At 41.1% G+C, this 26,175-nt stretch overlaps 2 protein-coding genes across 2 annotated transcripts; both read left to right on the forward strand.

Annotated features, from left to right (window-relative positions):
* The first annotated feature begins 1,960 nt into the window (after positions 1-1,960).
* Positions 1,961-22,407, forward strand: Pura (purine rich element binding protein A). Its single transcript, NM_001400915.2, is given in 2 exon segments — positions 1,961-2,388; positions 7,795-22,407. A coding segment is annotated over 1 exon segment (966 nt). The 5' UTR covers positions 1,961-2,388; positions 7,795-7,924; the 3' UTR covers positions 8,891-22,407.
* Igip (IgA-inducing protein) lies at positions 20,916-22,407 on the forward strand. The gene has a single exon (NM_001400840.1). The coding sequence runs from the start codon at positions 22,073-22,075 to the stop codon at positions 22,232-22,234; it is 162 nt and encodes a 53-aa protein (NP_001387769.1). The 5' UTR covers positions 20,916-22,072; the 3' UTR covers positions 22,235-22,407.
* Positions 22,408-26,175: the final 3,768 nt, after the last annotated feature.

Below are 26,175 nucleotides of genomic sequence, written 5' to 3' on the forward strand. Positions count from 1 at the left end.
TAATGAGATCTGATGCCCTTTTCTGGTGTGTCTGAAGACAGCAAAAGTGTACTTATATAGAATAAATAAATCTAAAAAAAAAAAAGAAAACCAACATCTACACTGACTTTAAACTATACTTGATAAATATGAAGTACTGTGAAACCATAGCTTGTTTTTTATTAAAAAGCCACTTTTGAAAGCACCACTTGCTTATCACACCGTAAACATTTTTTAAAGTTTTAGGCTTTTTCTTCAGTAACTACATGTACTTTATTAGTTTCTGACAGCCTTCTCTAGTACCTGCCAAGTGCTCTTAATTCTTAGCTCCAGTTTCATATTTTCACCAGCTTCTAATTTCCACAATGGAAATATTTAGAACAAGATACTCCAGGATGTCAGGACGCAGAGACAATAGTTTTAAGGACATTTGTATAGTAGTGCTGCCACCTAAAGATGAGGGGAGTAAAAGAGCAACTCAAAGGAAAGGACCCATCACTGCAGCTCATTTTCTAACTTCCAACCAGAGATTAATAAACATTTTGTTGCTTTTTTTTTAAGTATGTGGTTTCAATTGTTTTATAATGTATTACTATCATTTTCTATCAGCACAAATCTCAAATTCAAACCTTTTAAGTGTTCCCTTTGATTCCTCTTCTACTATTAACCACTATCTACAAAACATTAAAAGGTCATCAAAAGACAGTTTGAAGACAACAGTGGAAGGTAGTAGATAGAATGACTTAAAATATCTCCTTCATGCATGATACAGTCCTTAAAAATTCTCGACTTTTCCAACTTAGTTCTTATCTATAAAATGATATGTATCGAGTATTGTTCTTCTCTCACAGGTTTCACTAGATGAAATTCTTGAAGATTAATGACGTTTAAAGTTCCATTGCCTGCATGTATTTTCAAAATTACTTTAAAATCTGGTTAGGACATTTGCAAACAGCGGAATTCCCATACTTAAAAAAAAAGCAACAAAATGTTCCTTACGGGTGGGAAAATGTTTGAGATGGGTTGAAGAGAGCTGGGTCATTTCTTTGCTTTTTTATTCACCTCTTTATTTTCCTAAATAGGGTGACTTCCCTTGGAGATGTATTTAAGTAAGAATGGTGAAAGCAGTCATTTATTCTGCAGATCATTAGTTTGATAATTGTGCAGTGTTCACTGAGATGTTATAGCGTATCTGACAGCAACTGCAACCAAAATCTTAAAGTTGGTAAGATTTCACAAACAAATGTCTTAAAGGATATTGTATAGTACTAGGTTTCACCCTTGCATAGCCATTTGTGAAAATTAATTTGTCCCCTTTTTCTTCCCCCTCTCTGCCCAAGGACGCATAAATAATATTTATCAGGGTTTTTGTCCTTAGTCACATTCCCTCAAAGGGGCCCAGCTTCACCTACACTGCGTGGGAGGCTGGGCAGAAACCCCACACTTCCTGTCAGTGGTTCCTGAAGCATAAGCCTGATCATCTAGCCTCTCTGCTTTATGCTAATTCCTCCCCTCCATCCCCTCTTAGCCCGCGTCTCAAGGCCAAGGTGAGACCCTCCCGGGAGATGAAAGGCTCGCTGCCTCTGAGCTAGGCGGAGGGAGGGGGCGTGTGACGAGGTGGCAGCAGCCGCAGTGACGCTGAGGCCCTTAACGCAGAGCTGGCGCAGGCCCTTCATGCTCCCACCCGGGCCGGAGCCCAGCCTGGGCCTTGCGGACGTCCGCAAGGGATGAACCCCCTAGGGGCGCCCCGGGAGCCGGGTGGGGAGAGAGTAGCACCGGAGCCCAGTCATCAGACGCTCCCTGGGGCCTGGGCTGCGGTGTTGACGCGCCAACGGCAGCGAGGGCGCGTTCACGCGTGCGAGGCAGAAAAGAGGAGCGCGCTCGGCTACCGCGGCCGCCACGGAGCCGCGAGCGCGAGCCACGGAGGGGTGGGCAGCGCGGGGCGCGCGCTGACGTCGCCGGGAGTCACGCACGGAGCGCCGGGTTACGCGCCGACGTCTGGCTGCCACGACTCGCCGTGGCGGCGACGGCGGCGGCGAGAGGATCCCGCTAGGGGAGAAGGGGAGAGAGCTGACGGGGCTGTGAGTGAGCGGGAGGAGCGGGGTGCCAGCCCGGCCTGCCCGCTGGAGCGAAAGCCAGAGCGAACGAGGCCGGAGCCCACCGCGCGGCCGCCGCCTCCGCCTCCTCCCCTCCCCTCGCGGCCCGCCCCCGCCCGCAGCCCGCCCTCCTCGCGGCTCAGCCCGCAGAGCCCGAGTGAGGCGCCGTTCGGCTCGCGCGCCGTCCAGAACAGGTGTGCGCGCGCCTCCCCCCTCCCTCCTCCTCGCGCCCGCCTCGCGCGCGCCGGCCTCCCTCCAGCCTGCGCCCTCCCTCACCTGCCGCAGGACAGCGCCCGCCAGCCCGCCCGCCCGGGTAAGCCCCTCGCGACCTTGCTTGCTGTCACTGACACACTCGAGGTGCCGCCCACCTTGCCCCCTGCAACTGTCCTCTCAGCGCAGGAATAATTATAGTGCCATTGCAGACCCAGGCAGTGTAGCAACGCCCCCCCACCCCGGGCCTGGCGGAGACGTACGAATGAACCCCCTCCCACTTCCGAGAAGGAACATAACATTTCCCCCTAAAAATTTAAGAAAAAAAAAATTTCCTTCCGCAGGCACTGGTGACCATCAATGATGCGGATTGTTTTTTAGCCATCTCTGAGCCCCCATTTCCCCAGACCACCGTGGCCCCGAGGCCTGGGACAGTGCGCCAGACGTGGCCGACACTCCCAGTTCAGCAATCCTTGAAGGTGGGGAGGGGAAGGAGGGATCTATAATTTAGATTCCACTACCAATCCTATCTCCTGCTCCGCCGCCCCTTCCCCCAAATTACATCCAGGGTGCGTTGTTTAAAAAAAAAAAAAAAAAGACAAACAAATCTGTGCTGACATCGCAGATGAAGCCAGGCCCAAGGATGGGTAGCCGGAGCTCCAGGTCTGTCTGCTCAGTAGCAAACTCCATTTTTGTCGGAGGTGGGGGTCAAAAGGAAAGGATGTGAATCTAGAGGGTCTTCTCTGATGTCGACAGTTAAGACTAGAGGTGGGCTGTGATGTAAGAGAAGGGACCCTACAAACACATCTACTCTAAGCTTGAACTTTGGTAGAGACCTGAGAGAGACCAGCAAGGTGTCAAGGAGCTGTCGGCCTTCATCCCCCTCCCCTGAAAAAAAATTCTACCTTCTTTTCCTGTCTCTTCAGAGACGCCTGGAGGCTCTGTTTCGTTCTGATCAGGGCCCCTTACATATTTGTCAGCTAGGAGCTTTAAGGCATCTTTTAGCATCGGTGTCTATGTTTCCGTCCCATGTCCTTGGAAGGGAGATTTACAGTAGGCTGGATTTGTTTTGGCTTTTTTTTTGGGGGGGGGGGTAGACTTTGGTAGAGGGAAAAGGAAAATTTTTATTTACTTTAAGACCCTCATCCCCGCCCAAAAGACTTAAGGGAATTGCGGCTTTGAAAATTGGATGTTGACTAGAGTGTGGAAAAAGCTGCTGATTTCAGCTCTTTGAGTACAGTACTAGTAACCATTTACGTATTAGATGAAGAGAGAGCATTTGATCTAAATGTTTTTTGTTTGGACCTTTTCGGGCACATAAAATGTCGGATTCTCTGAAAATTTTCATGGATTTTAGAATGTGTGATAAATTTAACTCTTCTGCAAATGTTTAAAATGAAAACATTTGGGAAATGGGAAGATTATAGATCACTAAATAGCTCTTTTCTGAATTTGAATATTTAGTTCATATCTTTATTTTTAAACACCAATACAGTGTCAAAGAAAGCTAATTATCAAGACTAGGTAGGTCATTGAAAGTTTCTTTAAAAGGATTCATGAAATGCCCGTTCTGTGAGATGATGGTGTTAATGTTAAGGTTTGTTCGAGAGCGTTCTCTGAGCCAGGAAGAAATGGGGAATCCCTCTGCATTGAATATTTGCAGCCTAACTGGTTGCAATTATTGGTTGTTTTTAGTGATTTAAGTCTTGAAGATGCTTGTCTACTTTTACCCAAATAGTACTTGAATGAAGTTCCAGTGTTCTCTCTGTGGGGGTGGGGTGGGGATGAAATTGGTGCTTTGTAACATGTTGCTTCTGTTGAGAACTATTCAATGAAGAGTTTACTATCCAGAAATAAATAGCCTCTCCTCAAGTTTATTTTATTAACTATGTGTTGCATTTTTCTCCTTTAAAGATAAAAGATGAATTACATTATTTCAGAATCAGTTTAAGCAGAGGAAAATTAAGGTTTTATTTTCTTTCTTGGTCTATCTTAGAATGTGTCTGTGTGCAAAAAATGTGGGTAAGTTTCTTGATATGTAGTGATTAATTTTTTAAATATTGGTTCTCTTTAAAGAAGAATATGAGTGTATAGTGTTAAGAAAGAGGCTCAAATGACCTAGAAATATTTAGTAGGTAAATGTAAGCAAAATTTGAGGGAAAGGGGGATGTTTCTTTTCGATGATTTTTTTCATTAGTGTGGATATTTTGCTTCATACTATATTTCGTTTCTTTTTAGTTTTTCTTACATTGTCTGAAATTGTAAGATTAGTCTTACAGTTGTGTGTATTGAAGTAATAGATTCAAAGAGCTAAGCACTAGAACGGGTTTCCTTTTCATTTATCAAGTTAGTCTATTTAGGTAGTTAACACATGGCTAATAGTCTCTTTAAGTCCACACTTTCCTTATAGATATTCAAAGCCAGGATGCAGATAAAACTTTTAAATTCTACTTAAAGTTCTAAGCATTTTAAGACTTTCCTATAAGTTACTATTCATTTCTTCTGGCTGCCTTTGAAGTCTAATGTCCTACCCGTAGCCTAAGGAAAGCAACCTTTTATCTTTTAGTCTGAGACAAATCCCACATTTAAGGGTTTATGTTGAAGTTGACGTTCTTGGTGAAGTAGTAAAAATACCTACTTATTATTGTTGAATTATTAGAGGGAGAATCTTCAGTCTAGTTTACTTTTAGATATAAAGTCTCAGTTATTGCTGGTTTTCACTTAAAATTTCCACTTTAAGTGTGCAAATGATATTTAACTTGTATTTTATCTAGAAGCATCATCAATTGCCTCTGCTCCGGGGAAGAAGTCAATTCCTGGTCATAGCCCCATTTTCCCCCAGAAAATCAGGGCGCTCCCAAATTCCAACTGGAACCCCTGGAAATAAATGTTTGGAACAGCAAGAAATTTAAACAGCGAAGTTAGTCCGGGAAGGCCATTTGGAGCCCCAAACCTGGAAGAATGTAGGGAGTGACTGGCTGCGGGTAGCCTCATCGAAATCTCATTGGCCTTGTTGTCTTGAGCTCTCATTAGGGGGCAGGGTTTGGTTCATTGTAAACTCTCGCAGAGGAGCAGCCACCGCTCTAGATCGGGATTTCACTGAATCTTTTCTCCGTTTACACGTGGAAGCATAATACTGCTCTATTCTGTGCAAATACCCTGTCACTCGGCATTTAGGTTACTAGAATTACCGGGGTCTATCCAGGGTCCTGACTATCAGAGGGAGCATGTAGGGAGCATGTAGGGAGCATGTAGGGAGCCTGTAGGCACCTCTGTTGTCTTCAGGAATTGGTTTTTGTTGTGCGGAAGTCCTCTAAATGTTCCTTAACCCAACAGACTTGAAAGTAGAGAGAGCAGAAAACTCAGCACTGAAAAGGCCCTATGTGGTTCTAGAGATTGCTTCTAAATTAAGGAGAAATTATTTGGAGGCCCAAAGTAAAGATTTTGGTTTCAGAGTGTGCTTCTTCACTCTGAGCTCCTTCAGATACCACTGTTTGCAGGTGCATGTTTCTCAGGTTGGTTCACAGGATTCCTCTGATTTGCTCTCTGGTGGCCAGGATTCTTTGCTCTGTTTCTTCCTCTGTAATGGGAAGTAGTGAATGTGGCTAATGAAAAGTAAAATGGGCTCTTGCTGGGGACAGAGGATAGGAGAAAACGGAGGTGCAGAAGACATGAAGACCAGCACACAGGTTTTCCCTAAAAGTGAAAAGCTATATTAAGGGGCTTTGCCGGTTCAGGACTGGAACTGCATCTGTCCCTAGAATATTCTTACTTTAATCCCCCCCCCCCTTGGGCAACCATCTAGTTATTGATTTCTGCAGCTAAGTGGGGAAGACCACTCTGTATTGTAGAAGGAAAGGCGTTCAGCAGGAGTGAAACCCACAGATGTATAGGCACATTTCTAGGATGGAGGCAGCCGTCTATGTTGAAATGCCAGGGGTAAGGTGGCATGATCTGTATCCTCTACAGTGATGTGGATTTTGGGGTCATTGGCAAGGCCTTAGCTTTGTCATAGCTATCAGGGCTGCACACTGCAGTGAAGGGGGTCTGAGCATTCACTGTCTAGGTGTTGGAAAATAAGCCCTAGATTGTGGATCATAGTTTAAGAAGAAAATTTTTGTTTCTGATCCCCATCTTTATTCTTGGACCCCTTTCTATGGCTACAGAAGATCCCCTTTAGCTATCACCATCCAAAGACTGATAGGTTAATTAATGACCAGCAACCTGTCAGCACAAAATGCAAGAGATCTTTTAATATTTTACGTGGGTGGGGGGCTTTCATTGATACTTGCTGAGTTTCTGGAAGAGTAAAGGGGTAAGTGAACCTGGTTTAATGAGTCCTGTAAGGAACTGCGTTTCCCAGGAAATTCCTGACATTTTTAGTTCATGAATTTCCGAAAGCCTGATTGGGTTTTCTCCTCCATTCTGGGTCCTTCTAAAGAAGAGTGGGCTGGGGTCTGAATTCTCAGCGGGGCCTGGTTCATCTGCAGAGCTGGCCGACAACCCAGGCTGGGCTGAGCTCTAAGTGGCGTGCCCCCCTTCCCAAATCTCAGAAGGGGGGGCAGCCAGGCAGTCGTGGTCCCAAAGGGGATTGGTCGCAGGTTTTTGGGTGAACGTGGGTTTCTTTTTTATTATTGTTTGAGAGTAAGGGCATAGCCTACGGGAATAGGCACTGCGGGCACCCCGGCCCTGGTGCGGCTACTGTCCTCAGCCCAGCTCCCCCCTCTGGTGAGTGCGCCCGCCCGACTGTGCGGGGCTGCGGTTGGGGGGAGGGGGAGCGGGATCATCTGAGGCCAGAGCCGCTGCCGTGCGCGGGGAGGGGGAGCGGCGGGAGCGAGGGGAGGGACGGGCTAGGTGTCTGCTGCTCCGCGCCACTGCTGCTGGCGCCTGGTCCTCATCCCCAGCAGCCCCCTCTGCAGCTAAGGGTTTACCACCGCAGCACCTCTCTTGGCTCGCCTGCCTCTTCGGCTCTGCGGTAGGAGACAGCCCCGCCGGGTGGTGGGTGACACTGTCTGGGTTTGGGTGTGGGTCAGGCCCACAGGGAAAAGGGAGGCCGTGACTCGGTGTCCCCTCTGCATCCTACTCTGCTGTGCTGTGAAGGCCCCTCCCCCACATCCTCTCTTTGGGGTCACTGGAAAGCAGAGACAGGCCTGATATCTGTGCTCATTACGACATATTCCACCGCCCCCCCATCCCTAGTCCCCCGACTTCTCAAGTCGAGGCTGCTTAGGGTCTGGCCAACAGGGGTAGCAACGGCGGTGGCGGCAGAGGCTGCGGTGGCACCAGAACTGCGACGCGGCGCTCCCGCTCCCCCCTCCAGAGAGGGGTGTAGGGCGAGGGCCGGCGGGTGGGCGCCTCCTGGCGGGCAGGCAGGCAGGGCCGCTGGCCTGGGGAAGGGGCGCAGTCACGTGCCAGCGGGCGGGTGGGCGCGTACAGTAGGGCGCCCTGCTACTGTACTGGGGAGTCAGTGCCCTGTTACCGGGTCTCGTCTGTCTCGTCTCTCCCGCAGATCTCGCGAGAGTGGCTGACTGGCTGTGGGGGTTGCGGCGGCAGCAGGCGGAGCCGGGGAGGGAAAGCAGCGGCGGCTGAGGCGACTGAGGCGGCGGGCGGAGCGGCAGGCGGCGGCGGAGCGCAGCATCATGGCGGACCGAGACAGCGGCAGCGAGCAGGGTGGTGCGGCGCTGGGCTCGGGCGGCTCCCTAGGGCACCCGGGCTCGGGCTCAGGCTCCGGCGGGGGCGGTGGTGGCGGCGGGGGCGGCGGCGGCAGTGGCGGCGGCGGCGGGGCCCCGGGGGGGCTGCAGCACGAGACGCAGGAGCTGGCCTCCAAGCGGGTGGACATCCAGAACAAGCGTTTCTACCTGGACGTGAAGCAGAACGCTAAGGGCCGTTTCCTGAAGATCGCTGAGGTGGGCGCTGGCGGCAACAAGAGCCGCCTCACCCTCTCCATGTCTGTGGCCGTGGAGTTCCGCGACTACCTGGGCGACTTCATCGAGCACTACGCGCAGCTGGGCCCCAGCCAGCCGCCCGACCTGGCCCAGGCACAGGACGAGCCACGCCGGGCGCTCAAGAGCGAGTTCCTGGTGCGCGAAAACCGCAAGTACTACATGGATCTCAAGGAGAACCAGCGCGGCCGCTTCCTGCGCATCCGCCAGACAGTCAACCGGGGGCCCGGCCTGGGCTCCACGCAGGGCCAGACCATTGCGCTGCCCGCACAGGGGCTCATCGAGTTCCGTGACGCTCTGGCCAAGCTCATCGACGACTATGGAGTGGAGGAGGAGCCGGCCGAGCTGCCCGAGGGCACCTCCTTGACTGTGGACAACAAGCGTTTCTTCTTCGATGTGGGTTCCAACAAGTACGGCGTGTTTATGCGAGTCAGTGAGGTGAAGCCCACCTACCGCAACTCCATCACCGTGCCCTACAAGGTGTGGGCCAAGTTCGGACACACCTTCTGCAAGTACTCCGAGGAGATGAAGAAGATTCAAGAGAAGCAGAGGGAGAAGCGGGCCGCCTGTGAGCAGCTCCACCAGCAGCAACAGCAGCAGCAAGAGGAGACCACCGCTGCCACCCTGCTACTGCAGGGTGAGGAAGAAGGGGAAGAAGATTGATCAAACTGAATGAAACACACACACACACACACACACACACACACACACACACACACACACACGCATACACATACGTGTACACACACACACACACACACAGCCACACACAGAGAAAATATACTGTAAAGAGAGAAAATAAAAAGTTAAAAAAAAAAAAAAAAACAAACTCCAAGGGAGCACCACCCACAGAACCTCCACCGACTGACAGTTTCTCTTCTTGACTTGCCACCCATCGCTGGATGTTGTCCACTTTATCCACCATATAAAACAGTAAGCAGCTGCTAAAAACAAAAAACAAAAAAAAATATACAAAAGTAATAACATTATATGAACTGTGTTTCCTACTTGATTAAAAAATATAAAGAACTGAGTGTTTATTTCCCTAATTAACCAAGAACTTTTGTACACGTTTAAGCTATTATTATTAAAAGTGTTTGCAAAATGGTCAAGATTATAATATTGCTGAATTATATAAAAAGTCCTTTTCATGTTGAGCTAACATTTGACTTTAGCACAAAAAAAGAGATATTTTAGAACACGTAAAATAATATTTTTAGTTTTTCTCATTTTGTTACCAAATTTCAAACCTTACATGGAGGTTATTATAGTATATTTGACATCCTATATACCTGTGATTAGAGATGTGTATATATATGAGGGCTAGGCATGCTGTGTGTCTGAGCTTTGTCTAAATGTTATGCAGAAGTTTGTAGAGTTCAAGGTACGTAGGTTTAATTCATGCAAGGTAAACAATAAGTGCTCTCTTTTATACAATATGCATTGCATCTGGACCTTAAACATATAAAATGGTCAGTGAAACTTCTGTGAACATGAAGAAATTATTAAAAAAGGCATTTAAATGAAATTTGCTAAGTTGTGATTTTTATGGTTGGAACCAAAGTTATTCAAATAGTAAAAGAAAAAGAGAAAGAAAAAGGAAATTTCCCATAATATTTTTCTGCATCTGTTTGCTTTGACTGAGTAGGTGTTTTGTTATTATTGTGTATATGAGATGTACTTGTATTGTTCATAATATATATTTTTTATTATGTGTAGAAAGATTTTAAAAACCTAACTAACGTGCAGCAATTTCCAGTGAACCTGTACTTGGATATCAGGTAGTGAGTCTATTTGTGGTCACTAGCACTGTCTCCTAAACTTGTAAGAGGTCTGAAGCTATCCTTTGATTTTTGTCAGTGCTATTAACTTATGTAGACCTGTTTAAAAGCAAAGCAACACCATTCTAGTTATCCTACTGAGCCATGGATTCTGAGTTTCATTTCAAAAGTGAAAGCCAAGTTGGTGTATGTAAAGGATTTCCATGTAGCTGTGGTGCTAGTTATTACTGGCTACATTATATGCTAAGTGTATTTGTGTTCCCAAGTGTACAAGCCTTCTGTCAAAAGTATGTTCTATTATCACTCATATTCAAAGTGTAGGGTATGAAAATGCAAGCTTAGGAGAGCACTTTACCCAGCTGGTGTCCTCCACTGAAATTGTTTGTAACGATAGTCTTTTACAGGTTTTCATTTAAAGATGTTTGTGTGCTTTTAATTGACAACTAACTTCTTGCTGCTGTATAGTAAAATATTAATATATTTTTTATCATTAAACTGCTGCATGACTATCATCTTTGAGTGAAGAGAAAATGTTATAAAAAAGATGCCTTAAATACAGTACATTTTGGTTTGGAATTCTGTAGAAAGTATTTTGGTAAAAAAAGAAAAAAGAAAAAAAGAGGATCTTGGATCTTGTCTGACAGAGAGAGTTCTGGACATGCAATTGTTTCTTGGCAAATCCAGCCATCTAGATCTACCTGCTGTATGTAGAAGAAACCACCTGTAGGACTGGGAAGGGGTCAGTACCTCTCCCATTGGAAAGCATCGGCCTAGGAAGGCAGAACAGTTGTCTTTTTTGAAGGATTTTTTTTTTCCTGCTGGCTCTTTAGGTTTTGATTTGATATTTTTAAGCTTTCTGGTTGAGTGTGTTGTCTTTGTTTTTGAGATCTACTGTATGTGTTGAATAGCAAGCTATTTTCATTGTACTGTGCATTTTCCCATTGTTTGCTTTTCATATTCATACAATGTTAAATATGAGGTGACCGTAAAATAGTTAGGAGTTTCTTTACTTAAAAAAATCACTGGAAATTATTAAATTGCTTTCCCCTCCCCCCAAGGTGCATTTTTTTTTATTATTTTCATATAGTAAAGTTGAGCTTTTACAGTGCATAATGTGACATTTGGAATGCTTATCAACTGCATGTAAACATTAATAACCTGCACTTTTTGTCTTAAGGTTTGTTGAGCTGTTTTGTTCACTGTACTTTAACTGTGATATGGAAAAGATTGCATTCTCTGTGCTGTTTCTAATTAGGAAAGAGAATTGCTTTGATTTTGTCTCTTGTTTACTATAGCTTCTTAAAGTTAAGCCTTGTGCTACGAGTTGTTGGAGTACTCCTAGATCAGTGTTTCGTAGTAGCCAGCAGTCAGTAGTGCAAGTCAACAAAAACACAGCAAACTTAGGCAAAGTGTCCTTTCTTTGAGATGCAAGTTCTTTCGTAAGGTTTTCTTTAGGGTCAGCTACCTAAAGTGAAACCTTTCTTACCTGTAGACTTCAGATTCTGCTTGGAATCCTACCGGATCAAGAAGCACATGTATTGTGCAGTTCTCTTTACACTATTAACAGTTAAACACAATCTTACTAGGACTTTGAATCCATTGTCTGATTTATGGTCAGTGGGTTTAAAAAGAAATCCACATGCAGATCTTTTAAGACTTAAAAAGTGGTCATAGAGAAGACTGAGTGACTGTAAAGATGCTCTTTTTGTTTTAAAGCATCTCATTTTCTCTCCCATTGACCTCCTGACCTCCCCTTCCCCATCTCCTGTTTTATCCTTCCCTTACATTTCCCTCCCAGGTGCTCGGTACTTTACCAAGGTTCTATATTTCAGTGTATTATGTTAGAGTCTCTTCTTGTTTTTATTTTACTAGTGGGTAGCCCCAGTTTGTGCTGAAAAGGGGGGGGGTATATTTGACCATATGTGTTACTCATTGAAAACAGTATGATCAAATGTGCCAAAAACAAGCAAACAGAACTTAATTCATGACAAGTATGCCTTATTTTTATTGATCTGCTTTGTCTTACAATTAAGGTCCAAGAGCTTGGTTAAACTATGTTATTTGCCTAAGTAAAAAAAGAAAACTTGAAATGCATTGAAATATTGATTTTTTTTTTTAAATGAGAGACACTGTCAAGTAATTTGATTCAGAGATCAGCCACCAGATTTGGAGAGAGAGAGAGAGAGAGAGAGAGAGAGAGAGAGAGAGAGAGAGAGAGAGAGAGAGAGAGAGAGAGAGAGATGGTTGTGGTGGTAGTAGTAGTGATGGTATTTGTGGCTTTTCCCCCCTTTAAATTACCAAATCTTATTTTTTAATGCTACCTTTTATTTGTGCCTCCTATATATCATGCTGATGTTAGAAGCAGCAGTCATCCAGCCACAGAGGGAGCTAAAGTTAACTAACCAGAACTGTAGAAATCATACATGCCTTTGACAACAAAGGAAGTTCATAGGAAAGCCACATTGGCTTTTCCTCTACTAGACACACATTGGAGGTAGATGAATATTTGCCAAATGAGGGGAAAAAAAGACAAAGTAGTCAGGAAAGACAAACTGTTTTCCAGCTTCTTAAAGCCATGGAAAGTAGAAACCAAAACCAATGGGAAATTTAAAAGACCTTGAAAGTCTTACTTTCTAGTCCCATGCAGGGGTTAAAATTTGACTCAAAATGAAAAGTCTATCATTTAGAGATGGATAACTAGTCCAGTTTTGTTTTGTTTTGTTTTGTTTTGTTTTAGGGAATGGAGAAAGCTGCTAGTGATTTTAACCCCTGCTGAAAGGAGACAGATAATTTCATTTGGGAGCAAATACTTAATTGCCTTGAGAAATAGCACTATAATAGTTTATGTTAATTAGTCATAGACTAACCTTTATCCCTTTCAAGCTATGCAAATTATTAAATAGGTATAAATTAGAATTGAATTAAAGAGAGTTGATTATATTGCAATCAGATGGCATTCACAAACTTAACTGGAGCATATACAAATAAATCTATTAGTTTAAGAGTTTTTTTAATGCTGACATAAAAAATATAATTTAGCTACCTGTTCTAAAATGCTGAATACTATTAACATTGTATGATAGGTCTGAAAGACTGCCTCCTTTTTTGAAGAGAGAGATTAAGAATTTTTATAATTGCTTTTCATCAAATTTTAATATTTTTGTCAAGTTTTTAGATATTTAATTTGTAAAACAGTTTGCTTTGTACTGGCATACAGATATTAGGGTATATTGATTTTAAATTTTTTGAAGCCAAGTGATCAAGTACATTTGTAATAAAAGTCAATGGATCTCTATCAGTTGTACTCACTGTTTTCATTTCTTGTTCTTATCAATGTAGGAATTGGTACCTTTATCTGCAGGAAAATGGAGCAAAATTTGGGTGGAAGGGAGGGGAGAAGACAAATCTGTTGAGAAGAATCTTGGGTGGGATTGGTGGCCCAAGTACTTCAAAGCATCTTTATGTGGACTAAGATTTAGAGTGTTGGAAAGAATGTCATCTTTTTATTCCTGATTTTTTTTTTAAACTTTATGGAACATGATGTTTGGAGAAATCTTCTCAGTTTTGTTTCTGCACTTTTAGCATTTTTATGTTTTGGCAATGTTGAAACTTTTTAAACTAAAAACAGTTTATCTGTTAACATTTTTGGGTTAATCTGCCAACTATGGTGACCCTACCATGGGCATAGAATTATTTTTATCTTTACATGGCTTACCCTCTCTTCTCCAGTATTTCCATTAGTTTTTTTTTTAATGTTATACACTGTTCATTTTTCAGATGATTTTAGAATGGGCCTTCCCGAAATTACTTGGGTAGCTTTCATAGCTCCATTTTTTAAACACATAAGTGTACTTTTAATATTTTCTTCCCCATAAAAACTGAGATAGAAAATCAAATTTTCCCCTTTTTGTTATTTCTTAGATATCGGTAAAATTTTGTTTATTGTGTGAAAGAAAACTAAGACAAGGGGATCTTCAGCACTTTAAATTCAAAACTGGGTGAGAACTCTGAGTATAACATTCATGGTTGTTATCTCTAAATTTGAATATCAGTAATGTAGAGAGAGTTCATGTTTTGTCATGAGAATAGAATAAGGGAGAGATCTTTCTAATTGCCTAAGCCAATTTACTAGTTTTATAAGTTTATTTTAAACTTTATCAAAAATTTTAAATATTAAACATATTGAAACATTGTTTTCTTCATTGTAAGCCAAAATTAGGCCATTGATAGTATTATACTCTATAAAACTAAAGTGACCACTACTTAAAGTGACTGTTAATCCAGCAGCATTAATTACCATAGCTCTACAGAGTTTGCAGTACATTTTTTAAGAAAAGCTGATTTAAAGATTTATGAAGCTATTTGATCCTAAAATCAAACCTAAATTTAAGGCCTAGGCCTTTTGGCTGGCTCTTTTTGAGCAGAAATTTCATTATTATGGGCCACGTAATGATGATCTAAACTAGCATTAGCATGGTCTAAATTAGCATTAGAATTTTAAGGTTAAGAGCAAGCAGATGAAATATGAGATGCTGGTTCTAAACAGTTTGCCATCCTCCATCTACAAACTGACTACCAATTTTGAAGTTAAAGGGTCTAGGCAATTTGCGTCTTCAGAAAAGTTGGATATGAATAATAGCCTCTTGCTGATGTTTTTTCTTGTAAGGAATTTATATTATTCTATTTTTGCCTTCATGTTGTGTTTATGTCTCCTGCTTTCCATTACATTTGCTATCCTCTCCCTCCTTTTTCTTCCCTTCTGTTGTCTAGCTTTTGTGGTAAATTGTCTCATTGATAGATGTAGAAATGTGGTGGTGATCCTTTGTGTAAAACAAAGCTACTTTTTACAGACCAGAAATAGTTTGTTGTTCTTGGAATCATATTTTTGTGCTTCCATGAGTACATACTTTGTTTAATTATTAATTTGCATAGTAATTAATTTTTTAGCATTTTATGGGGGAAATTAATGAGTTTTAATTTTCTTGGTTTAGGATCCACTTTAGTAATTCAGAAGGTCTGTAAGGTGAAAAGTCACACTTGTGTTTTGGAATTGTGGAAATATTGCTGGTATGTATTTTGGTCTGAGATGTATTAATGCAAAAGACTTCTAGGAGGATAAGTGGTAGTTAAAAGTTACAGGACAGATGACACTCTGAGTAGCTCAAACAGTAATAATAATCAGGTAATAATTTACACTGGTTGACATTAAGTCAAACTCTTCTGAAATAGATTGACAATTGGCAGTGAAGGTAGTTGTTGGTAGCTCTTGACCTCCATGGCAAGTATGTCCGACAACCTGGCTCCTTCATTCTCCTTTATGATCCTGTTCATAGCACCTGAGCTTTCCTCCTTCAGAAAGAAGTGAAATAATGACTCTTTCCTTTGAACATAGCTAATTGATGATCCAGAAAGATTTTTGTATTTTGATGTAATTTGGCCTCTCTTCCTCCCTTACTGCTGTTTCCCCCCATGATCTTAACTTGGCAATTTGAAGAGCATCTAAATGAGTACTTGTAAGGGAAGCTGGGAAATGAAGATTGTAAGAAGTATGTGTTTAAGCTACTGAGAACTGAGTCTTACTGGTTCAGAAATTGGAGAGCAGAAAGAAAAAAGCTGTTTGTGAATGGGGGTGTGAGAGATACAGAAGAGAGTGATTGGAAATAAAGTAGGAGGAATTTTTATTGGCAGTAGAAAAAAGTATTAAGATGGACTCTGCATGAGAGGTGTTGACTAAGCAAGGAGGTTGGACTTCACTAAGGAAGTGTCAGTGGGTCCCTTGTTGGCTAAGTGAAAACTGTTGGTCTGTAGCTAGTAATGGTGATGATGGATTATACAAATCAGTTTTGGTGTGAGTGTATGATGGTTTGAAGGTTTATATGTCTGCGCCTCTGAACAAATTTAAGTAGCACAATTGTGAAATGGCAGCTTTTCTGATCAAGGCAGATTGGTGTTGGGAACTTATTATTTTGGGGGGAAAAGTTAACAGTTTACCCTTTTTCATTTACCCTTTTAAAACTATCAGTGACATTTATCATCCACTATTTTCTTGGGCTCTTGTCACTGCATAGTTTATGTTTGCACTTCAAAATAATCCTTTTTTTTTTTTTTTTTGGTTCTTTTTTTCGGAGCTGGGGACCGAACCCAGGGCCTTGTGCTTCCAAAATAATCCTTTTAATCCATAAAGATCTACACCCAAAGATCCTTCTTTTATAGATACCTTTAGTCAACATGTATTTTTTAGAAAACAGTAAACCAGATACAGTCACTGAATTTCAATTTTAAGTATCTTTTCTATTTCCTTTACATTTGTAGCCATTAAACATTGTGGATTTTAAGAAGCCCTTGCTAATATATTTCCAGAATTAGATAATATGTCCTCTAACTCATGTTTTTGTTTGTTTTCCTACTTTAAAATTCCCTGTGGTTAGTGTACACAGAAGTTAATTATAATGTATCTCCCAGGTTCTTGTGTTCTTTGTAAGGTGAGTTGGCAGTGATTAGTAATCTATTCTATAATCCCGAGAGTGTTTTAAGTTATTCAAGGTGAATACTTTGTTTTCAAAGTTACATAACTCAAATTCACATTGACTATAAATTTACAATGGGTTTATTCCCAATAATTTTGATATATTACTTTCAAGTTTTATTTTAGTCTGATACCTATACATTCCTGTTAAGAATTTGTTTTAAAATAGCCAAAAGGAAGTCTTGGCCTGTACTTGGAAGGTGGTTTTTCTTGTCATGTGTCAAATTCATTAACATTAGTGATTACGTATCTTATTTTGCAGAGTTGACACTTAGTATAATTTCACATTTCATTGTGTGTCAGTATTTAAATTATAGCTAAATACTATAGTTTAAATCTGTGCAGAGCCTTCTTAAAGAGCTCCTCCCTTAGGAATTGTTTAAAAGAAGTGAAGAACAGTGCTTTAAATGACTGAGATGAGTCTGAGAGGTTTCCTCAAGTCTAGGCAATGGAGATAAACGATAGCCCATTTCTATGCTGCATACAGTTGTTAGGGTTTGATAATATGTAGAAAGTGCAAAAGCAGAAAAGACTGTGTAAGTGGCCTATAAATTTATAGTTTTCATTATTGCACTATTTATCTTTGCACTTGAGTTTTTGGAAATTAAAGACTAGCACTTTCACTTTTGTTTCTAGTCTTTTCTAATTTCTTGCAAAATTGTTTTCAATATCCCACCCAAAGTTAAACTCATATGCAATTACATATGCTTTATAAGGCCAAGAAAATATTTATTAATGTTATCTATATAACAGTAAATTTTGTTTTGATAAAAATTTTAATATAGATCTTTATTTGCCCATAAAATTCTTTATAAATATGAGCTTTATTAAGCTGTTAAAGTAAAAGCTTAGGATAGGAAGTAATGTCTTCTGTATATAAAATTGTGTCTTTGAAATCCATTTTCCAGCCTAGTATGGCCTGGCTTTTGAGTGTTAGTATGTTTTCATTAGCAAGTGATATCTGAGTCTTACTGGGCAAGTGCTTAAGAAACTGGAAGTGAATAAATAGGTGGCAGTTCCCTCTTCTGTGTAGCTTTCTATAAGGTTCATATAACTTCTCTGTGGTTTATGTCATATGCTGGTATTTCATGAAATGAGTGTTTCTTTTGAAAATTTAAGATTGATGCTTTTTGAGGATGGTTATAGCAAAGGATATAGGACTTTCATTTAACCATTGGCGGTTTTATAGCCTCCTTGATACGCTCTACTCAGAGAACAAAGAGTGTACTTGTGAATATGTGATGCTGTATTCACAATTGCAAAAAGAAAAAAGGAAAGGAAAGGAAAGGAAACAAATTGAGTTTTCTCAATGGGACAGAGCGATGTATTTTTGGCGAGAATTGTTTTATAAGTTATTTAATGATCTTATTCTCTATCTTTTCCTGTAGTTTTTTACACACCTCATACTTAAAACCAGCAAGTCAGAGGCCTCTTTTCAGATTATTTTGGAAGGTCTGAATGTGTTCTGGATGGAGTGTTGATTGTGACATATTCCTCCCATCATGTTCTGCTGGTCACTGTGGCTCATAGTGTTTGCAAGTTCTGTTGAAAATTCAGTGATGCATTTGAAATGAGAATATCTTCTACAACATGGTATGGATGTGTGTGGCTAGATTCCATGATGTAGCATGGTTGTGGAACAATAGCCTTGATTTAATTTAAATAGAAAGTTTTAACCATAGTCCAGATTTTATGTACAGGAATTGTGCCAGGTACTTGTCTAAATGTGGACCAATTTTGGAAATGAAAGTTAATGGATGTGGATTTGACTCCAGATAATTCTGTACTCAAAACTAAAGTTAAAGGCTCACACCATTAGAGTTACCTACATTTGATGGCCTTAGCTCTTTAAATGTGGATGACATTCAGCATTATATCTGTGAATTTCCTTAGGAAAAGAAAAGTTCAGTCTTTATACCTTTTCTTGGAGGCTAAATTTACCACATATGGAAGTGAGAAAATTGTAGCAAGTGTCTTTATTTTTGTAATGGAGTTTAACCAGCTTAATTAATTCCTTTTCCTACTTTGAATCACTTATTTCCCATATATAAATAAAGGGAAAGATCAGTAACCTCCCCACCCCCAGGCAATTTTTGTTGTCTGCCTCCATTTCCCAATCCTATTACACAATGAATTACGGGTATCCCTCTTAAGTCCCTGTAGTACTTTGGGTGGGGGGTGTCACAAATACCTTTGAAAATCTGATGAAAGTGATGGACCCTTTCCCCAGGGGAAAAATGCACATAATACAGATAATTTTGCTACAACCTCAGGGTCATCACTTACCTTCTGAAACCCAAGTTAGAAAATTTTTTGCTTTGAGCAAACTTTGGAAAACTTTAATAAAAATAATTGATAAAGAGCTATTGGCTTAAAACATTTCAGATTGGAATTATTATCACATAGTGGCCCCTACTAGTGAAATGGGACATTGCAACTAGCTTTGTTAGACTTTATAACATCCAGATAGAAGGGAAAGAGAAGTAAAGTTCTGAGAGCTATTTATAAGGAGTCAGGTCATCTCCAGATGTGGGAGCCAGTCCTGGTTCAAGGTAGGGGTCAAGGTGCCTGACAAGTTTAGCAGGGTAGAGTTTGATAAACCATGCTCAGGATGCCAAGGGGTTAACCATTATCTTAACCCCTTCCTCACCAAAAGATTTTAGTTTTGTCTGTTGGGAAAGAAAGATGGCGCTAGGGAAAAATGAGTTGCCTTACAACTTTGCTGGGACACATCAGTTTGGTGAAGTGTGGGACACTAGTATTATTTTTGAGAAGGTGCATAAAACCAAAGTAAATTATTCTCTATGTAGAACATTATTTACTAGTAACATTTGTTTGGGTGTATTAGCTTTGACAATTTTTACCAGTAAATGCTGATTTTATTTAGAACTGGGAGTCCAGTTTACATATAGGATAGTTGATATATCCATCTTTCCCCCGTGTAAAGAATTGTCTAAAAGATTTATGCATACTTTTTACTTTTCTCTCTTGATACCATGGGGTGGGGGTGGGGAGGACTTTGACTTGACAACTGACAAATGTCTTCAAATTTAAAAATCAAGAAGCAGCACTTTAAGTCTAATTCCACGCCATTTTAGTGCATGTTTTAGTTTAATAATGATTTTTGGTGCATGCCTTTGGGCTTATTCAAAAGTGTACAATAGAAAAGTGTATTTCCTTTCATAGAAAGGAGATGTTTTTCTACTTTGCAACATGTGATTACAAAAATCTTCCTCTGTGGGAAGATTAACCATGTATTGAACTACTGAAAAGTATATATTTTTAGATATACAGAAGGAATCTACACGGGGCAGCATTCAGACCTATATAGAAGTCATAAAATTCTGTATAGGACCAAAAGGAAGTAACATAAAACACTTAAACAGACTATGTTGGGTAGAAATACCTTTCGATCTTGCATTGACTTCCAAAATGAAAATGCCACAGAAGTTCGCTGAAACTTTTGTTTGAATTTTCTGTCAGTGTATATAGCCCAAATGCAGCAGCTTTGGGTTAGCACAATGTAAGAATCAAAACACAAAACTAAATAGTTCAGTCTGGTTTGCCAATCCAGCCTGACTGAAATAAGTAACCAATCACTTGCAAACTGAAAAACTGTCCAACTCCTCTAAGGTTTTGACAAAATAACCTTGGCTGATGTGGGAACATTCCCGCTTTGATTTCTGACCTGACAGCGAAGATTCATGCATGACATGATTTCAAACCTGACAGTGTCTGTTTAAGGAGCCATGGTACAGTTTGCTAATTCAATCCCAGATACCTGTTGATTACCTGTAAGATCTAGAGTTCAAAGTAGCCAGCAGCCGTATCCCTGAGTGCTCTGTGCCTATCAGATAGCATGAAGTAAGCAGAGTTGGGACAGGTCAACAGCCCTGAGGACTGACCTCAGAGCAGAGCCCCAGATTCAAGAATTGTATCTGCTTTCTTGGGAGTCACTGAACTATTGTCCCACACTGCATTACTTGCTGTAGATGTTCTCCAAGAGGAGGCCCAGAGCACACATCCGAATTGCTTGTGGTACTCAGAGAGGGGGTGCTAACTCTGATGCCCTGGCCAAATTCCAGTTTAGGGATGTGGGTCTTCTTGTCATTCTTAATTGGAAATGTGCATCACTTTCCATTTTTTCCTGTTGCTCTCAGTGCAAACTACACAAGTCTGTTCCTTTGCCCCAATCCCAAGTCTCCAAGATACTGGTATTTTATGGGCCAGGTTCATGCCTTATCTTGATACACAAGAGTTGAAGAATGAGAGCTTGGCATCAGGATGCCTTATACTTGGAGGGTGGACTCTTGTGATGCCTGGGAATGAAACCTGCCCTCTTTTGGCATATGTTAGGGAGCTTGCACTGGTTGGAAGCTTCCAACCATAAGGTGTGAACGGAAACCAATTTCCCCTCTTTTCTTACAGCATGATGAGAAAGTCTTTTGGGTTTTCAGTAGTTGAGGAAGGCCGGAGTTCTGCAGCTTTAATCTGGGTAACTAAGGCTGGTTTAATCTGGGTAACTAGCTGGTTTAATCTGGATAACTAGTACTGGTTTGAGCAAGACTTTGGTAAATTAACTCGGTTCTCAGATGCCACAGACTCCGTGAGAAGTCACCATTATTTTTAGTGGCTGTGATGGAGTCCCCCTGTAGCCATTACTTTAAGATTACATGCAGAGTTGCTTTATTTTGAGCTTTTTGTGTACACACAATCCCAAACTGGAAAAACTTAAAAAGGAATCCTGCTGTGAAAGGTATATATTACTCTAGATTTTTCTTACTGTAAATATTGTAAGATTGTAATACTGTCAATATTTTATTAACCAACAAATGTTAATCTATGTGAAATCAGACTTATTTTAAATGTGCTTCTTATTTACTGTGTGTGGTCCCTGTTGCTGACAGTATTAAGTTATATTCTGATGTAAGATTAACTTTATTAAAGAATGTAAACATTAAATGTTTCCTTATGGGAAAACAAATAAAGTATAAAGAAGACAATTCTTTTCATTGAAATATACTGTGTATTTACACTTGCTAGACCCAGCACCACTTATAAACTTAGTCCACTGTCCAGTTTCAGTTAACACAGCTGACACGGTTGTGCTCCACTTGAAGGTCTAAGCCTTGGTGTTGTTGGAATATAAACGGTTTGTATTTGTCTGCTGTGAATCATCTTGAGATTTCTAATCAAGTTTGTAAAATTTTTATAGTAAAACATTTTAATGACAATTTAAAAATTATCTTCTCTAAAGAATGGTCAAAACAATGTCCTTTCAGAAATAGAGTTGCTCTTTACTATCTTTCCAAAATGACTTTGGTTAAACGGACCAGGTATATATTAGTTAAAATCTAGGGCTAAGTTCTTGATATTCTTTGAGTTTACAAGTTAATCCTTATTGGAGTTGTGCCAATATACAATAGAATATCATTAATTTGCACTGTTTGGGGACCCCATTTAAGAATGCTGAATTTTGCCAACTAAAAAGTAAGCAAATGCAATTTAAAAAGTAAATTTGAGCATTCTGTGTTAAATATGTGCAGTTATTATCATACGAAGAAGCGCAGTGTGTTGGGCTGTAATATAACCATATTTGCTGTCATGTTCTCCCATCTCAGTGCTGGGAACTCACCATGTGGAAACCAAGCAACCGTGTTGTGCGTCAGCCGGCTTGAGTTTGTTCAATATCACAGCTGAAGCTAGCAAGGTCTGCTGTGCTGCTTACTGAAGTATTGTGATTCTCTTAGGCATTGGTTCTTACAAAATATATACTGTAACAGTATACTTTGTACAGATTTAAATTTTATTTGAAAAAATGAAATAAAGTAGGCAAAAAATAAAGATGTTTATTTTTCATGTGACTACATAAACAGATCATCAGTCTTTTGTTTCAGTGTTTCTGTGGGGGAGGGATCTGGTTGACCCATTTGTTTTGGTTTGGTTTGGGTTTTGGTCAGTGGAGAGATCTCCAGGACCCCATGTCAGGTAGACTGTTTGCCTGCTACTCACCATCAGTTGGCTGCAGGCATTAAATGTGCTCTTACAGGAAAACCCCATTTTTAATTTTATTTTAAAATGAATTTATTTCCCTATAAGATTTTTTTGTGTGAATAAACTCCTTCTGTGTCTTCTTGGGTCAACTTTGAATAATAAATTATATGGTAGTGTGATAGTTAGCCAAGCTGATGCACTGAAAAGAAGGGAGAACTGCTTGATTCCTGCAGAAGGGGAGCCTTTCTTGTTTCAGATCTTAAGTTTGAGTTTGGTTTGGGGTAATAGATGAGTTGCAAGAGTCCATGATATAAGATGAAGAGTTGTGCCTTTAAGTAAGGGCCTCTTCAGACTGCTGTTCACAGAATGGCAGACACACACACACACACACACACACACACACACACACACACACACACACACAGAGTACAGAAGGGAATCCTCAGGATACTTCCATTGGAATATTCTAGAAGAGTAGATGACCTATCCAAGAACCACTTCATTTTTGACCTCTGAGTAAGATTAAACAAACAGAGGCCTCAAGAGCCTATAGGTTTATCTCCTTGGCTTTAGGAAGTGGAATTTAAAGTTCTATTTGTGTCATTTTGCTTTTTATCATTGATGTTTTCACATACCTTCAAGCAAGATCAGAGATGAGCTGGAACAAGCAGTTCCCCCAGTTGTTCTGGGAAGAAATCACACTTGGTGAGATCTTCTCAGTGAGGGGCCATGTTTCAAAACCTTATGCATGATCATAAAATGTTCTAATTTGCAGCTTGATGCTGTTCTGACTGAGTCCCAAAAAAAGTAAAGGGCTATTTTGCTCTTTACCTAAGAAAATGCCCTCCCTTGTAGAGAATAAGCATTTTGGAGTAAGTTCCACAAGTGACAACTCTGATAAAAATAATGAAACTTTATCAAAATCTAAAGCTGAGGGTGCTACTATTTGGGAAGGATAGGTGGAGGCCCTAAGAAGTAAGTGTGTGGGGGGCTGGGGATTTAGCTCAGTGGTAGAGCGCTTACCTAGGAAGCACAAGGCCCTGGGTTCGGTCCCCAGCTCCGAAAAAAAGAACAAAAAAAAAAAAAAAAAAAAAAAGAAGTGTGTGTATGTGTGTGTGTGTATGTAGTAGTAGTAGTAGTAGTAGTAGTAGTAGTAGTAGTAGTAGTAGTAGTAGTAGTGAGAACTAAACCTAGACTTTTCGTATGCTAAGCAAGTATTCTGCCACTAAGCTATATCACAGCCCTTAAAAAAAAATGTTTTTGAGGGTAAGGTTCCATTAAATTGCCCAGACTAATCTTGAGCTCACACTGTAGCCCAGATAGACCTTCAATATGGAATCCTTCTGCCTCACTCTCCTGAGTAGTTAATATTATAGTTCTGTGTCACCAGACCTGGCTAAAAAGCTAGTTTCTGTAGTTGACTATGACTTTAGGGGACACAAAGAAAACAGGTGGGTATCTCCCTCCTCAAGAAGCAAAGATCAGGTTAAAATCCTGGATCCCTTTCTAAGAGGAGCAGAAAATTCTAGTGAAGACTGTAGGGGGAACTTCTCCCTGTAAATACAGGGAGTGAAAGGCAGAAGTCAGGCCCCTTCCTTATCCTGTGATCTTCTAAAGACTCAAATGGGACTGTGTTTGAAGAGCAAAAACCTAGATAAGGTTCTACTGCTGCTGTCTTGAAGGGTTAATCTCCCAGACTAAGGATAGGTATGAAGTACAAGTCAAAGCCGGGTGGCTTGGAGACCTCCCACTCCTCACCTTCTAGTGGCTGTGAATTTTTATTTAACCATGCAGCATATAACTTATTTTGTCTCTTTGGTTTGATTTTTTTTTTAGAAATTTTTTTTTCAGTAACAGTTGCTGTCTAAGCAGATAGAACACAAAAACACACCTGTACATGTGCTCACACAGACATACATGCATGTATACACACACACACACACACACACACACACACACACACACACACACGTTCACAAATGAACATACAGATAGCCGCACACCTTTGAGTACCTGGGATTTGACAGGATTTGTTGATCTGGCATACTGTTTTAAAGGAGTTCCTACTCATTTCGAATCAAAGGGGAAATCATCTGTGGCGTCTGACTTGCAGTTCTGCCTGGGTTCACACACCTCCAGTACTAGCATGTCAGCACCTCCCCCACACTCTGAGAGCCTCAGGAGCTGTATATTTCCCCTGGAAATAGGATTCCACTTTAATATTGCAATTCTCCAAAGTGTTTCTGCTAGCATTATTACAGCTTTTCTACCAATGCTGATTTTACTCACTTTGATTGTTCACATCAGGCTGTTTGTACTTAGATTGTCAGTGAGAATGTCACAAAAGAGACTATGAACGTTCTAGTGTGTACAAGCAGGATATCCCCATGTTACAGCCAGCAGGGTTGTCCTGTTAAAGTTGTTGTCTTAGGCTGCCTGACTCCTCCATCCTGTTCAACACATACCTCGAATCTGTCAGTCTCCACAGGAGATTGGCAGCAGTACCAACCTAGCGATCCTTTTTGTCTCTGGTAATAGGTGTGTAATCACGGGCCTGTATTTTTCCAAGTCCCACCCCCTACCTCTTACATTTTAAATATTGAATGTTTAAAATTAGGTCCTGAACTAAGTGTCTTACCTAGGTTACTTTATTTCATTCTAATTACAGCCCCTTTAAGGCACACTCTTACTACCTCCAGTTTGCCTATGACATGGGATGATGAACCTCACCAGGGTTCCACCGTCAGAATTCCAAGCCCAGATAGTTTGAAGTCAGAGAACATCTGTGGTCTCAGGACTCTTGCTCTAGTGCCTTCCCATCATGGTTCTGTCTCTGCACCCACTCTGACTTTGACATTACCTCACCTGACCTATTTAGCTACATGGTAAAGCCAGTGTGCTCCTTACAAAAGAGTTTCCTCTGTCTAGTTCAGAGCCACATTTCCTGTTCTAGACTCAGCCTAATTCATGAATGAACGTACATTTTCACTTCTCCCTCCCTTCCTTGGGGGAGAGATTTAACTTGTAGCAGGTCTAAAAGAAGCTAGCAAATGGCCTTTCCAGACCTCATCCTACTGCTGTTGCTTAAAGTGAGCACAACCTGAAGTACTATTCGTCCTCTTAACACTCTCACCACAATGACCTCAACCACAGATTCTGTGAATTAGGCTCTGAAACTGTCATGTTGAATGTGTTCCCTCTCCATTTCCCCAGATTCTAACCACCACCACGCCACCCCCCCCCCCAGCAAGCACCTGTTCTGTAGAGCAGACCTCCTGTCTGGACCCATGTGGACTCATAGAAACCCAACAACGGTATCAGTAAGTCTCCAAACAGGCTCTGGGCTGCCCAAAGTCCCAGAACCCCTGTGTATCAGCAGTTAGCCCAGTTTTGGATCAGCCAAAGCCAACCTCATCATCTTCCACTCAAGAGTTTTGATTGAGTTTTTAAATTCTGGAAGACATTTTCCTGCACCCTCTAAAATGCTATTTCCCAGATGTTTCCTGACCTCCAAGAGAAGGTCCAGTGCAGTGTGTGTGTCTGTGTCTGTCTGTCTGTCTCCAAAGGCTTCCTCCAAAAATAAAATCTCAAATTCCTTGGGACTTGGGGTAGTTTAGAGGGCTGTGGTGTCTGTTAGAATCTTGTCT

Source organism: Rattus norvegicus, chromosome 18 (assembly GCF_021556685.1).
Source record: "Rattus norvegicus strain SHRSP/BbbUtx chromosome 18, alternate assembly SHRSP_T2T, whole genome shotgun sequence".
In the NCBI taxonomy this organism is placed as follows: domain Eukaryota; kingdom Metazoa; phylum Chordata; class Mammalia; order Rodentia; family Muridae; genus Rattus; species Rattus norvegicus.

Excerpts from the sequence above, each read along its gene's own strand:
- Igip (NM_001400840.1), top strand. The coding sequence starts at position 22,073 with ATGTGCAGTTATTATCATACGAAGAAGCGCAGTGTGTTGGGCTGTAAT.